At 44.1% G+C, this 14,025-nt stretch overlaps 1 protein-coding gene across 10 annotated transcripts in view; it reads left to right on the top strand.

The window, feature by feature from the left end:
* HMBOX1 (homeobox containing 1) overlaps positions 1-14,025 on the top strand; it is a 123,385-nt gene that overhangs the window by 88,716 nt on the left and 20,644 nt on the right. For all 10 annotated transcript variants that reach the window (XM_064651206.1, XM_064651205.1, XM_064651204.1 and 7 more), the window contains exon 7: positions 11,833-11,915. In XM_064651206.1, the coding sequence (XP_064507276.1) occupies positions 11,833-11,915 (83 nt within the window). The remainder of the gene's footprint in view (positions 1-11,832; positions 11,916-14,025) is intronic.

Genomic DNA, 14,025 nt, shown 5'->3' with positions numbered 1-14,025 from the left:
CAGAAGTCACTGCCACATCCTAGATTCTTTTTTATTTCTTTTTTTAAATTTTTTTTTTTGGTGATCCAGGGTAGCACAACTGACCTTTTTTATGGTTGACATTCCTTTGGAACATGCATAAGTTTTAATTTGTTTTGAATATTGTGCTGTCTGTGAGGAACTCCATCAACAGAGTAGAAGACATGGACCTGGTCCGAGGAGGTTTTTTTAATATGAAAAAGAATGAGAAAATAGGGCATATAAGTACACGATATATAGAAAAAAGTCATCTGATTTGTTGCTTACTATGTACATGGGCTGGTGCTTTTTCAGTTGCTTAATGCCCCTTGGACAGGAACATTGGACTGAGACTTCCAGTTTCATGTTCAGCTTCTCTTGTTTCCTTGAGCCTTTATTATATCCTTTTCAGAACCTGATTAAATTCTCTGTCTTTGAGGCAAATACAGCCAAGGGCACAACAGCTGGATGGGGGGTGGCTGCCCAGCAGGCTCCTTGACAAGGAAAGAGTAGCATAGAATCCCAGAATGGTTTGGGTTGGGAGGGACCTTAAAGATCAGCCAGTTCCACCTCCCTGCCATGGGCAGGGACACCTTCCCCCTATCCCAGGTTGCTCCAAGCCCTGTCCAACCTGGCCTTGGACAGTTCCAGGGATCCAGGGGCAGCCACAGCTTCTCTGGGCAACCTGTGCCAGGGCCTCCCCACCCTCACAGCCAACAATTCCTTCCCAATATCCCATCTAACCCTGTCCTCTGGCAGTGGGAAGCCATTCCCTGTGTCCTGTCCCTCCATCCTTTGTCCCAAGTCCTCTCCAGCTCTCCTGGAGCCCCTTTAGGCTCTGGAATGTGCTCCAAGGTCTCCCTGGATCCTCTGTTCTCCAGGTGAACCCCCCCCAGCTCCCCCAGCCTGTCTCCATAGGCGAATGCTTTTTTTAATGCTTTTCCTTATGCTTTTCCTCCTGGATTGGGAATAGCAGCATCCTCAGCTCTTGTCAGGCTTTGCCTTTTTGGTGTTTTTGTTGAACTTTGTCTTTTGGTCACAGGGCCTTCACAGAAAACAGTCTTCCCAGCCGATGATCTTTCTGTGTCTGTGGAGTTGTTCTTCCCAAAGTGGGTGACCTTGGAAGCTGCACCATTACATTTCTCTTTGGTTCTTGCCCTCAGGATTGTCCATTACTTTTTATGGTGCTTGAATTCACCGTATTGACGTGGCTTCTGACTTTGTCATCAGCAGGTTTCACTGCCATGTGCACACTTTGTGGCGAGATCATTGAGCGTTTTCCTTCTTAAGGTGCTCCAAAGATGATACTTGAGGAGTATCACTGATCACTGCCCTCCAAGCCATTAGCTTCATTTTTTAGTCTTCTTCTTGTTTATATGTTTCTTTCTACCCTATCTCATAGTTGTACTCACCTTTATCTTTTCCAAAATTAGGAATAATTCCCCGTTTGTCACTTCATCAAATACTTCACTGGAGCCCAAAAATGACAGGAATAATTAATTTTTCTAGACATGCAGTCAACAACTCCTCAGTTGTTGGAGCATCACTACCAACATTGTTCAAATCAGACCTCCCAAAAGGACTATTCCAAGGGAATTTGGCTGATCTGGAGAGTGACAATGACACTTCAGAGGAAACACGTGGAAAAAACCATGAGGGGACACAAATCTTGGAGTCAGGAGCTGTGGGTTGGTTTCTCAGCTCTGTGGCTGCTTTCTTGGGTCTATATCTCTTAACTTTGCTGCTCTTCTACCTGTAGAATATTACCTTCTAATAATATTAATAAGATGAAAGAAGACAATTCCAGAACACTTTTGAAGGAGCTGATGGTCTGGGTATGGAAAGCACTCTTGGAATACAAAGCATGAAAGGTGTTGCTAAATGAAGTAATCTGTTGTAGTCCTTGGAGCTTAGCATTTCTGAGGTAATTCACAGTCCTGTAGGCAAAAAAAAAAAAAAAAAGTAAAAAGTTGGATAATAAACCCAGCTATTTCCTCCCTATGGATGGTGAATGGTCACTGAATAATCTCTAGGAAATAAATAAAAATAAATGACAAGATGTTGCTGCTGCCCGACCTGAGAAATGCTCTTCAAGGATCCCAGAGGTACCTGATGGCTTAAAACTTCCCTTAAATCTCCTCCTTTGCTGTGTTGTCTGCAAAGAACCCCAGGAAGTTGGTCTTGGCACCGAAGTAGTTCAATCAACTGGCATTGCTGGCCTGTGTTCATTCATTATTTCTCATTCTCAGTTGCTCAAATCCATCTGTTGTGTTGCTTTCAGGTTGCAAGGCAGACAGTAGATTGATATTAAAAAATTAAATACCTTTTCCTGCTTTCTGTCTGTACAACAATTAATGGGATAACAGTTCTAGCCCAGATCTTGGAGGTACCAGGCATTAAAAATACATGTAATAAGCCCAAAATCAGATTTAATCCTGAGCCTCTTGACTTCAGGTGCTGGATATCCTGCAGGAATTTGCCTTGTCTTTGGAATCCTGTAGGATCCTCCTTTTTATTTTCTGAAAATGCAGCAGCAGTGATGACTGTCAGTGCTCTTCTGAGCTGAGCTGAGTCTGGTCCAAGCCTGAAAATTGAAAATAAAAACTCGTGGATCTTTGAGGGGAAATGCTGGTGATGATGTTGGAAGCTGTCAGCTCAAGCCAAGCTTTATCACAAATCTCAGGACTGGGATTTTTCCCCTCCTGGAGGCTTAGGACAAAGGGAGACTTCAAGTTTCCCAACCTGGAGGACTACAAAATTTTGGAAAACAAGACCTTACTGAGGCTAAACTAAGAACAACCTGAGGGGCCTTGCTGACATGATGTACACACATTGTTTGTTATCCAGTCCTGAACTTCCCATTAAAGCACAATTTTGAGGGAAGGATAGGCTGTTCTCCTGGGAATACTTAACTTCAGTTCTGAAGTTAATACTTAACTGAGTTCTGGCTCTGGTGAGTGTAAAATTTTCTTCAGGAGAGCAGAAAAAGATAGTTTGTGTTGAGCAGTGTAAAATCCCAGTTTTGCCATTTGTTCATGTGTCCATATAAAGCCTTGGAATCCTCTGTTGGCCTGCAAATGGTCTCTCTGATAACCACAGATCAGGGGACCTCTGGCTGGAATGGTGGGTCACCAACAGCCCTTCCCAGTGGGTGGGAACCAGCCAGGGCTGGTTTCTGCAGGGCCTCATCCCTTTGGAGATGTTTCATCCATGGGCTGACCCTGCCTGAGCTCTGCTTGCCTCAGGAGAACCAGATAATCCAGAGGATGCAACTAAAATAACACTTCCCCTGCCCCAAGTCAAAAAATAAAGATGAGATGTTTGTTCCACAGTTGTTTTCATAAAGTCCTTGTTTATCAGTCACTGAGTCCAGAGGATTTAATGCACATAAATATCCCTGTAGCATGTAGGTCTCAATTTAAATATTGCCAGTAAATAAAAGAGAGGAAGAGATCCCATTATTCATGCTTGGATGCCTTGTTAGGAAGAGCTTTGAAGGTGCTGTTCGCTCACACCAACCTCCTGTTGAAATATTATAGAACAGTTCTCACTTTATCATGTTGGTTTCTTGCTGGCTTCAAAAAAATTCCCCTTTTCCTTTTGTTTTAGGAACAATTTAGTGAACACTGTTGACTCTGGGGGTCTGTGATGCCTCTAAATTTAAGGATAGTCCAAATTGTAGCTGTTGTCTGCTGTCAGGGCCTTCAAGGTGCCTTAAGCAGGAGGTACCTGTGTGTTACAAATTGCTCCAAACTCCAGATCTCTCTGTTCAGAAGAGGCCTGTTGTGTCATTTCAAAAATACTCTTATCACCAAATCCAATTACAAGGAAGAGTAAATCACCACCTCCGATGTCTCAACTATTCTTTTTTTTAATTGTTAATTATCTCGACAGTAGGGTGCTGGAGATTAGGAGGCACAGATTATCTGCTGCAAGTGTGAGGCTTTCAGAGCTATTATCAATTAATTCTGTTTTTAAACAAATTCTAGGATAATATTAACAGCTTGATAGGATTGTGGTCCTTGAGACCGCTGTCAAAATACTGAGAAAGTGATGTTTAAAAATGAAAAGCTTGTTGTTGCATTAGCTCTGAAGGTCATACAGCTTCTCCACTCTGGTGCAAGGTGTATTTTTGGCATTTTAATCTACACTGTAGAGTAGATTCCTGCTAAGAAACATCAGTAAAATGATTGTCTTGGAGTTCAGGCACTGATTTGTAAAACCAGAATAGAGCCAGCTCTATTGTATGAAGTTTTTTAATGTGTACTGACTGACATGACTGTGGAATTTACACACACAAACACATCCTGACATGGGAAATAATTGCAGTTTATATAAGTGCTCTAAGTGATCTAGTCCTGTTGATCTCCTCCAGATTTGCCATGAAAAGAAGTACAGGAATGAAACATTTCTTACAGTGAGAGGCTTAAAAACTGTGCTGTCCCTGGCAATACCTTGGGCTTGAAAGCTCGAGCTGGGAATGAGATGCAGGTTTTAAAAAAACGAGGATTTTTACAGTTTAGTTTCAAAGGTGATTTAAAGTTATGGTAAAGGTCCTACATTGGATAAAACCCCAATTTTTCACATAGGGGCTGGATATCTCTGTAGGTCAAACAGAAGATCTGGGCTTAATGCCAGAATAGCTGAGAAACCTCTGGTCAGAGCTGTAGAAGAGGTCGGGTGGTTTCTCCAGTCCTGTGGATCCGTGGAAGTGTGGAATGCATTAGCTAAGGGATAGTGCTGTGGGGAAAACAGCAGAGAACTGTAGGCACCGTGTTCAGCAGTGGGTTTTTCTGGGCTGGGGATTTGTTCTTAGGTTTGTTTTGCTGCAGGAATGGCAGAATTGCATCCAGAGAGCTGCACTTGCCAACCTTGCCTGGTTGTTTTGCAGTCCTGGGGGAAGGAGAGGACGGTGCCTTCGGTGCAGTTCTCGGCTCCATCAGAGTTTATCTGTGCAGGGTGGTATCTCTGAGCTTTAATTTTGCTGTCACAAATAGAAATGACTTTATATTGTGGGGTGAACTCTTCAGTTGACACCCCTGTCGTTATTACAGGATCTGTAGAAATATCAGTAGATGAAAAGGATGGTGTCATCTGCTGACCTCTCTGGAAATGGCATTAGGGATATTCTTGGCCAGTATTTACTGGGAAATAAACTAGTCATTACACTTTCTGATGAGATTATGCTTTGAATGTCACTCCTCTGACAGTCTGTCTCGTGCCACGTGGAGATAAGATCTGAGGCACAGATGACAGACCAACTTCAGAAATATTTCCATTGATTTGACAGCCTGAATAATAGTTCTGTTAAAAGCCACAAAGACTCAAACAGTGACCTCTGGCTGCTGGGTGATACTGGGCTGATAAATCTACTAATGAGAGATAAATAGGTAAGTGAGTGGTTTCTGTGACTTGTCAGTGGAAAGCAGAAGAAGCCTTTGGAGGGAAAGTGGATAGGGAGCTGGAATTACAGCTGGAATTATCAGAGATAAAGGAGCAGCTTGGACTCTCTTGTGTATTTTCAGACAGCAGAGGGTTTGGCAGGGAGCTCCATTCCTGGGGACAGCAGGATCTTCTGTTCATCAGCAGGGGTCAGCTGGGGAAAACGGGCTGATCCCTTTTTCCATCCATCCATCCCCGGAGCCCGTCGCTCAGGCTTTGCTTCCAGCACCAGTTGAGGAGGATGTGTGGGAGCTGCTGTGGGAGGAGCTGGTCCCAGCTGCCTGTTCCAGCCATCTCCTGCCTCCCTTGGCTGCACAACTGCTGCTCTTGGCACGGGTGGGAAGCTGGACCAGGGAAGCAACCGGGCAGAGAACATTCCCACAGAAAGGGAATGAAGGAGAGGATGGGATCGTTCTTTGGTCTGTGCTTGAATTGTGTTGAGCTGAACTGCAGCCTGAGTTTCAGGGAAGATGGACTTCTCATCCCTGGAAGTGTTCCAGGCCAGGTTGGATGGGGCTTGGAGCAACCTGGGCTAGTGGAAGGTGTCCCTGCCCATGGCAGGGGGGTGGAATGGGATGATCTTTAAGGTCCCTTCCAACCCAAACCATTCCATGATTGAGTAATTCTGTCTGGGATCCCAACAAGAGTGCTGGGAGGTGAAACTCCCACATGGATGGAAGTGGGAGCCCAGGGATGCAAACACAGAGTTCAGGGAGGGACTGAGCCTGCAGCACATCTGCTGTTGTCCATTAAATACCCATCTGTGTATTCCTGCCTCCTGTTATTTGCAAGGTAAATCATCCTTGTTCCAGGGACAGTGCCCTGTGTGCACACAGCTGGATGAGCTCACCTGAGAGCATCGCCGACGTGAATTGTTACCCTGCAACACATTTGAGCCTCTCCACTTTAAATCACTCCCCCAGTTGGCAGCTTAACCACTCTGTCATGCTGTAAACTAAGCATTTCCCCAGCTGGGGGGCCTTGGATCAATTCTGGGGAGTTTATCTGGTTGGAAAAGCTCTGAACCCGCCCATCCTTCCACCGCTCCGTAGCTTGGGTTGTTTCAGACCTTTCACTGGCGGCTGCAGAGCTGATACAAACCAGCAAAACTTCCACTGTGGATTATCAGGAACATGCTTAATGCATCTGATAGCTCAGCCTGGAGAACAGAAGCAACAGAAAGAAAGATTGGCAGCTATTGCAGGAATTCAGAGAGGGGCACCTTGGAAAAGAGAGGAGGGGAGGTGTTTGCTTCCATTACAGAGCCCGGGGCTGAGATGGATTCCCTCTCCATCATTGTCCTAAGCACATTATCCCTGAAAGAAAGAGGGTTTCTCTGAATCTGCAATTTTTCTGGGCTTCAGTGTTATTGAAATGAAACCGCTTCAAGGATATCTACATTCTTTACCATCATCTGGATTCTCATCTCATGTAAATTATTTGGCCACTTTTCATTTTAATCCTCCACTGTCATTTTCTACAAAAGAGATCATTTGGTTTCTTCATGGAAGGTATTCAGCTGACAGCTGCCCTTTGTCTAGAAAGCAGTGTGCCTTTGCAGAGTTACTTGTGCCTGCTCTTTTTTCCTCTTCCTTTTAAGTTCATATCTCTTCAAATTTTTCATCTGTAGCTTTCAGGAACTTTTCAGACTGTGAGCAGGCTGAGGTTTGTAGCTGTGAAGAGAAATTCAGACATCCTGCATTCTTCCCCTGTCTACCTGGCTGATAAGAAAGAGGACTGGAGGCAGATTAATTAATTTACTGCCTGCAAGAAGAACTATAGTCAAAAAAATTCACAATGTTTTCACAACCTCTACATCTACAAGTGATGAAGTCTTGAATTTTTTTTCCATGACTTTTCTATCTTGAAAACTCAGTTATTCTCTCCTACTTTCCAGAAACTGTAGGATCATAGAACCATAGAATTGTTAAGGCTGGAAAAGACCTTTAAGATCAAGTCTAACCATCAGCCCAGAATCATGTTCCTCACTAAACCATGTCCTCAAGTGCCACATGTTGAGAGGTTTTAAATGTTGTACTTTGTTTCCTGGTGGATCACCCACAAGACCCATTAAGACCTGGAAGGGATGGGAATGAACTGGGAGGCTTTGGTAGCTTGGTGTGCAGAGAATTTGGGGGCTGAGGCTGCAGATCAGCAATTGGGGCTGAGGGTTGTATGTTTTTGGTTACCTGTAGCTGTGAGACCTTTTCCTTTAAGAGTGGGAGCTCCTGACTGTGATCTCTGGTAAAGCAGCTTGCACCCCATCAGAGGGTAAAAGCAGGATATGGTCATGGAGAAAAATATTATAGCCCTAATAATTTAGGTTAGATTAGGAAGAGATTCTTCCCTGGGAGGGTGGGGAGGTCCTGGCACAGATTTCCCAGAGAAGCTGTGGCTGCCCCATCCCTGGAAGTGTCCAAGGCCAGGTTGGCTGGGGCTTGGAGCAACCTGGGCTAGTGGAAGGTGTCCCTGTACATGGCAGGGGGTGGAATGGGATGATCTTTAAGGTCCCTTCCCACCCAAACCAGTCTGGAAGGTGCCTTTCCAGCTCAGTTCTGGTACCCACTTGGTTTCGTGATCTCCGTGAAAACATCTTACTGGCCACAGGAGCTGCCTGAAAAATTCTCAAATTTTTTTTTAGAACAGGAATTGAGGATGAAAAAAAATTTCAGATTTTCAAGTGGGAATCATTTCTCTTGTAAAAACGTTTAGTTAAGGAATTTGTGTTAGAATTTGAAGAAGATCTTTCAGAATACCAAAAAATACGTCTTGATCTAATCAAATAAGTTTTGCTTCAGCTGTAAAATGTTTAGAGGTAAGAATTACTGTTTTCAGCAGTTTCTAAATAAAAAAAAAATGATTGGACTGCACAAAACTTCCTCGTTTGCCAGCAGAGGTGCCTCGTTCATTGCCCAGTTCTGGAATTTAGTTCCATCATGGGGAGATTTCCTGTTGTCCCAGAGAATCTGTAAGTGTGAGCCTAAGTTTTGTTGTGATTGGAAAAAATGAGCTGCTTTGCTGGAGCCAGGGAAAACCTAGTTGTGGCTTGCAAAAGGGATGGTGTTGAGTTATGTGCCAAGAGAAGGATCACTCTTGGCTCTTGTGTTGTCTTTGCTGTGTTAATTGATGTCTCACGTTCTTGCATCAACATAAGAAAGGGCAGTTCAAGTACAAACTGATTCTTAATTTTATGTATTTTGTAATCTTTTTCCCATAAATATTAGGCATTGTCCAGGAGCTTCGTGACCACAGATGATCTCGAGCCATAATATCAGATGATATCTGTTTTTAGGGCATCTTTGTGTAGATCCATCATGTTTTCTAATTTTGTGGGGTTTCCTTTATGATGTTTGCTCTTGGCTTTTGACAGGTACCTCTAAGTAAAATAAATAACATTCACAGAATGGTTGGGGTTGGAAAGGACCCCTGGAATCATCTGGTCCAGTTTCCCTGCTAAAGCAGGTTCAGTAGAACAGTTTGCACAGGATCATGTCCAGGTGGGGTTTGAACATCTCCAGAGAAGGAGACTCCACAGCTTCTCCCTTCAACAAAGGGAGTCCATAAAACTGCTGTTATGGCTCCCAAAATGGGCTGAGTTGATTTTTGTACACATGGTGTTGACCTGGATTCCTGATTAGGAGTCGAGGTCATACAATATATTCATGTAAATAATAGTACAGCAGTTTTCAGCTGTGATGTCTTGATGTTCCTTTATCCCACAGCACTTCCAAGAGGAAATAATTCTTGGCTCTGGACAGAGAGTGGAGTGCTCTGTAGGTGTGAGAGCTGAGATTCTGTCATGAGACAGTTGAACTGGGACCCTGAGCTTCTGTTCCATCACTAACTACTGCAAAAAGCATTTTCTACTCTGTTTTCCAAGTTCTTCATTCTCCAAAAAATGCACCTTTGTGCAGAACACAACCCCTTTGAACAGAAATTTGCACTTTCAGATAGACCCACACATCACTTCAAAGGCTGAAATCAGGGAAGGATGGTGGATATGGAAGAGGGGAGAATGTAGTTTAAAAAATGACCATGTCCAGAGGGTGTGATGTTTGTTACAAGTTCTCATCTGGTCGAACAAAGACACCAGTCCATGTGTCAGGGAACTCATCCTTTTGTTAGATAGTCACCTTAATTCCAGCCACTATCCCACTCTGTAATAGTAGAAGCATTGGCTGGCAAGTTCTCAAACTTTACAAATAACTTCAACAAAATTTTAACAAGTTCCCAACTCCCACAACAAACTCCAGGTCTCAGAAGTGCTTGACAAGCTCTCAACCCTTACAGCTTCATCAAGCTCCCAATCCTTAGAGCAAACCTGGCATTGGACACTTCCAGGGATGGGGCAACCACAGCTTCTCTGGGCACCCTGTGCCAGGGCCTCCCCACCCTCCCAGCCAAGAATTCCTTCCCAATCTCCCATCTCTCCCTGCCCTCTGGCAGTGGGAAGCCATTCCCTGTGTCCTGTCCCTCCATCCCTTGTCCCAAGTCCCTCTCCAGCTCTCCTGGAGCCCTTTTAGACACTGAAAGGTGCTGGAAGGTCTCCCTGGATCCTTCTCTTCTCCAGTTGAACACCCCCAGATCTCCTAGCTTGTGTCCAGAGCCTAAGACTGGATCCAGCCTCATCCAACTCCTCTCTGAGAAGGAGTTTAGGAAACAAGGGGGTTCACTCTGAATCACATCCCCAGCTTCCGTAAAAATCCCTCTAAATGGATTCCAATTGTCCTTTATCACAGAATCCCAGAATGGTTTGGGTTGGAGGGGACCTTAAAGCTTATCCAGTTCCAACTCTGACACCTTCCACTAGCCCAGGTTGCTCCAAGCCCATCCAACCTGGCCTTGGACACTTCCAGGGATCCAGGGGCAGCCACAACTTCTCTGGGCAACCTGTGCCTCCAAATTCCTTCCCAAGAGCAGCTCAGAGGTGCAGGGAAGGAGCAGTGGGTGTTCCTGTGGAAATGTGTTGCCTCCAAGGCCCATGTGGGTCTTATGGACATGACCTGCCCTTCATTTAGAGAAGGTGGAGCTATTCCTATGATTCCATTTGCTCCCTAAGCTGGCAAATCCCCTGGAATTACATTAATGCAGCAGCTCACTGGGCTAATGTGGGATTTCTCATTCTCACTGAGCAGCAACTTTGGAATAGGCCCCTGTTTGTGGGGATAGCTGGGAGTGTAAGTAACCCTGGGAGCAATGGGATGAAGAAGCAGTGCCTGAAATCCAAAGTGAGTGTTCACAAAGTGGGACAGAAGCAGTTGCTGCGTGGAACAGAATCCAGATTTCCATAGAAAGTGACTGGGCTGGGGCCAATCCACTGGAGGAGAAATAAGAGCATGGAAAATAATAATTGCCTCAATATGCCTGAATCTCCTGCTACCAAATGATCCACAATTAAAGGAAATATCTGATTTTCCAATCTGGAGCAGCTGTCCAACAGCTGAACCTGCTGCTGATCAAAGCTGATGAAAGAATTCCTAGGATTATGTGTTATGGATAACCTACAGGAAAAAAACAGTGGTAGTCCTTGCTTATGGTGTGATTATCAGAGTCCACTGAAGTAAACAGGATGTTTTGGTGTTTTTAGTGCAGATCTGATAAGCTCTGTAGAATGTAAATCAGTTCATTAAAATTTGTAAAGCAGTTAAATGAAGTGAAAGAGGAAACAGTTTTAACTTCTGCGGGATGTTTACTGCACATGAAGTACAATAAAATCACAATTATCCTGGAAAAAAATACTGTTGGAAACATGCTATATGTACTCAGTGTGGTGTTCTGAGGAAGATTTAAACATTTTAAATCGTGGTTTTTAAAAAACATAACCTGACTCTGGAAACCTTCCTGTGTCAATTTTGTGCCATCTCCACACCGTAGCTGTCTGAAGTATCTCAGTATTTGTGTGTTTGTGGGTCATACATATTGATAAGTATGTATGGATGTGTATCTATTAACCCAGGGATGGAAATAAATGGTGAACATTTGTTTTCACCATATTCGTGAATCCTTCTACCTAAGCTGGGGTATGGCAGGGGAAAAAAAAAATCATAATAAACAAAAACCATGCTTAGTGGTGTCTAAGACATGATGCTTCACTGGATAGTCTTAAATCTGATACCCATGGAATTGTCTAAGTTGTTTTATCTCCATATGCTGAGGTGACACTGCACATGCTGAGATAATCTTAATTTATTTGAGGCATTTGGGAAGTTTCCTCCACTCCACGTGGATGCAAGTGCAAGCTGATGTTACCTTATGCATAAAATTTACTGTATCTGTGGTACCTCTCTAAGACTGGTGTATAAATTAGCAGTTGACACCTTTTAGTGGAGCTGCTTTGGAACCTTCACTCTCTGATTTCTGAAAAAATCTTGTTTTTTTTTCCTCTCCTTGCAGTTACTTCAATGAGAATCAATATCCAGACGAGGCAAAGAGAGAAGAAATTGCCAATGCCTGTAATGCAGTTATCCAGAAACCAGGTGAGGAGCTGCTCCTGGTGTCCTTCCCAAAAAGCAATTGGATTTCAACACCTTGGGTTCAGACTGATGTTTGCAGGAGATCATACATAAAATCATAGAATTATTGAGTTGGAAAAGACCTCCCAAGATCATTGAGCCCAACCTGATAGAGCAGGTCCTTGAAAGGAGCTCATCTTTCCTGGATTTCAATTTTCTTCACAGCTTCTAGACAGGGATCTCGGATTAGAACATGGATATTAATTGAGGACGTTGTATTTGGGTCAACAAGCTGCATTTTCCCTGTTCCTGGAGAAGTCAGACTGGGAGAGGAGCATGAATATTCAGTGTGGTGTTAGTGGATGCACCTGCCTTTGCTTTGGTTTGCTAACCAAACATTTACATAGATGTCAGACCTTGTGTTTTGGATATATTTAGATTTTATATAACCAGAATAAAAATTAACGAACGGAAAGCTAAAGCTTGAGTCATGAACATAAACCCACAGAAATATTTAGGATGGAAAAGCTCTCTGAGATCATCCAGTCCAACCATCCCCCCCCACTGCCAAGGCCACCCCTGCCCCGTGTCCCCAGGTGCCACATCCACACGGCTTTTAAATCCCTCCAGGGGTGGGGACTCCACCCCTGCCCTGGGCAGCTGTGCCAGGGCTGGACAACCCTTCTGGTGAAGAAATAGTTCCCAATATCCAACCTAAACCTCTCATGGTGGAACTTGAGGATGTTTCCTCCCATCCCATCACGTGTTACCTGGGAGGAGAGAGTGATCCCCACCTCGTTATCCTTTCAGGTCGTTGTAGAGAGATGGGACAGTCCCAGGATAGCACAGAATCAGACCAGTTTAGGCTGGAAGTGACCTCTGGAGGTCATCTGGTCAGGCAGGACCAGCTTATAAGGTTGTTCAGGGCTTTACCTAGTTCAGTATCTCCAAAACGGGAGGTTTTCCTGACTCTGGCCCCTATTCCACAAGGTTGAGCACTCTCATGGCAAAGTACTTTTTCCTAATACCCGTTGAAAAATTCCCTTCTTGCAGCTTTTATGTCTTTTGGCTGTGGGAGCAGAAAGATCTCTTGGGTAGAGCACCAAAGAGGTTAGGATTTGGTTTGTGGAGCAGCTTGGAACAAGCTGCTGAAACACACTCCTGTCTCAGGAGCAGTGAAATACTGTCAGTGGTGCTGATGCACCAGCATAGCTATCAGTTTCCAGAGTTTTCTTTCTTTCAGTTGTCTCATCTCTCCTAACTTACTTAAGTGTGCAGATTGCTGCAATTACACAGGTGCTTTGTGTGCTGAATAAATAAACTTTGAGAAAGACTCAGAAGCAGGGGAGTCTCATCCCTAAGGAGCCTGCAGAGCACTGATGCAGCTACAGGGAGTATTTTATACAGGGACAAGGCCAACTGAAGAGGGCAACTGTGATCCTGAACCCCTCCAGTCTCCCCTCTTTTATACTGATGACCAGAAAAAGGAATAGTTCTCCATTGCTCCCTTGTGGTAGTCAGGAATTTTTTTGCTGGTTTAAGGGTAAAAATCCAGTGATCTGGTTTCCAGCATCCACCCCCCATTCTCCCAAAAGATCATGAGTGTCCTGGCACATCTGGGAGGGTGTGATGAGTGCTGGGGGTTGAGAGAAAGGAAAGCAGATTGCAGGGGGATGCCAAAAAAAAATCTCTAGTTCATTTTTCTGCTGAAGAAAACTGTATCCTCGTGGCACAGAGTAAGAGAAGGAGCCCAAGGGAAGGGGGTTTGTGGCAGGGCTGTGGATTGAATTTGAGTTTTTGGAATCCCAGTTTTGTGCTCAAACTAGAAAAGCAGCCCTCCCTTCTCCCACACTACTGGACTTAGTTGGTTGAAGCTTCAAAGAAATTCCTGTATTTCAGATTTTAAAAAGAAAAAAAAGAAAGGCTCTTTTGTTTTTAGGGAGATATTTGGCATTTAGTGCCGTAACACCTGGACACACAGGACTTTGATTCACATAAAATTCACTTTATTCTCAGTTACAATAACTTTTCAGTGCTGCCTGTGTTTCAGGGGTCTATCTCTTGGAATCACAGAATGGTTTGAGTTGGAAGGGACATTAAAGCCCATCTCATTCCAATTCCCTGCCATGGGCAG

The sequence above is a fragment of the Pseudopipra pipra genome, chromosome 3 (genome assembly GCF_036250125.1).
Source record: "Pseudopipra pipra isolate bDixPip1 chromosome 3, bDixPip1.hap1, whole genome shotgun sequence".
NCBI classification, from domain to species: Eukaryota; Metazoa; Chordata; class Aves; order Passeriformes; family Pipridae; genus Pseudopipra; species Pseudopipra pipra.
This window is presented reverse-complemented; position numbering and strand designations above follow the sequence as displayed.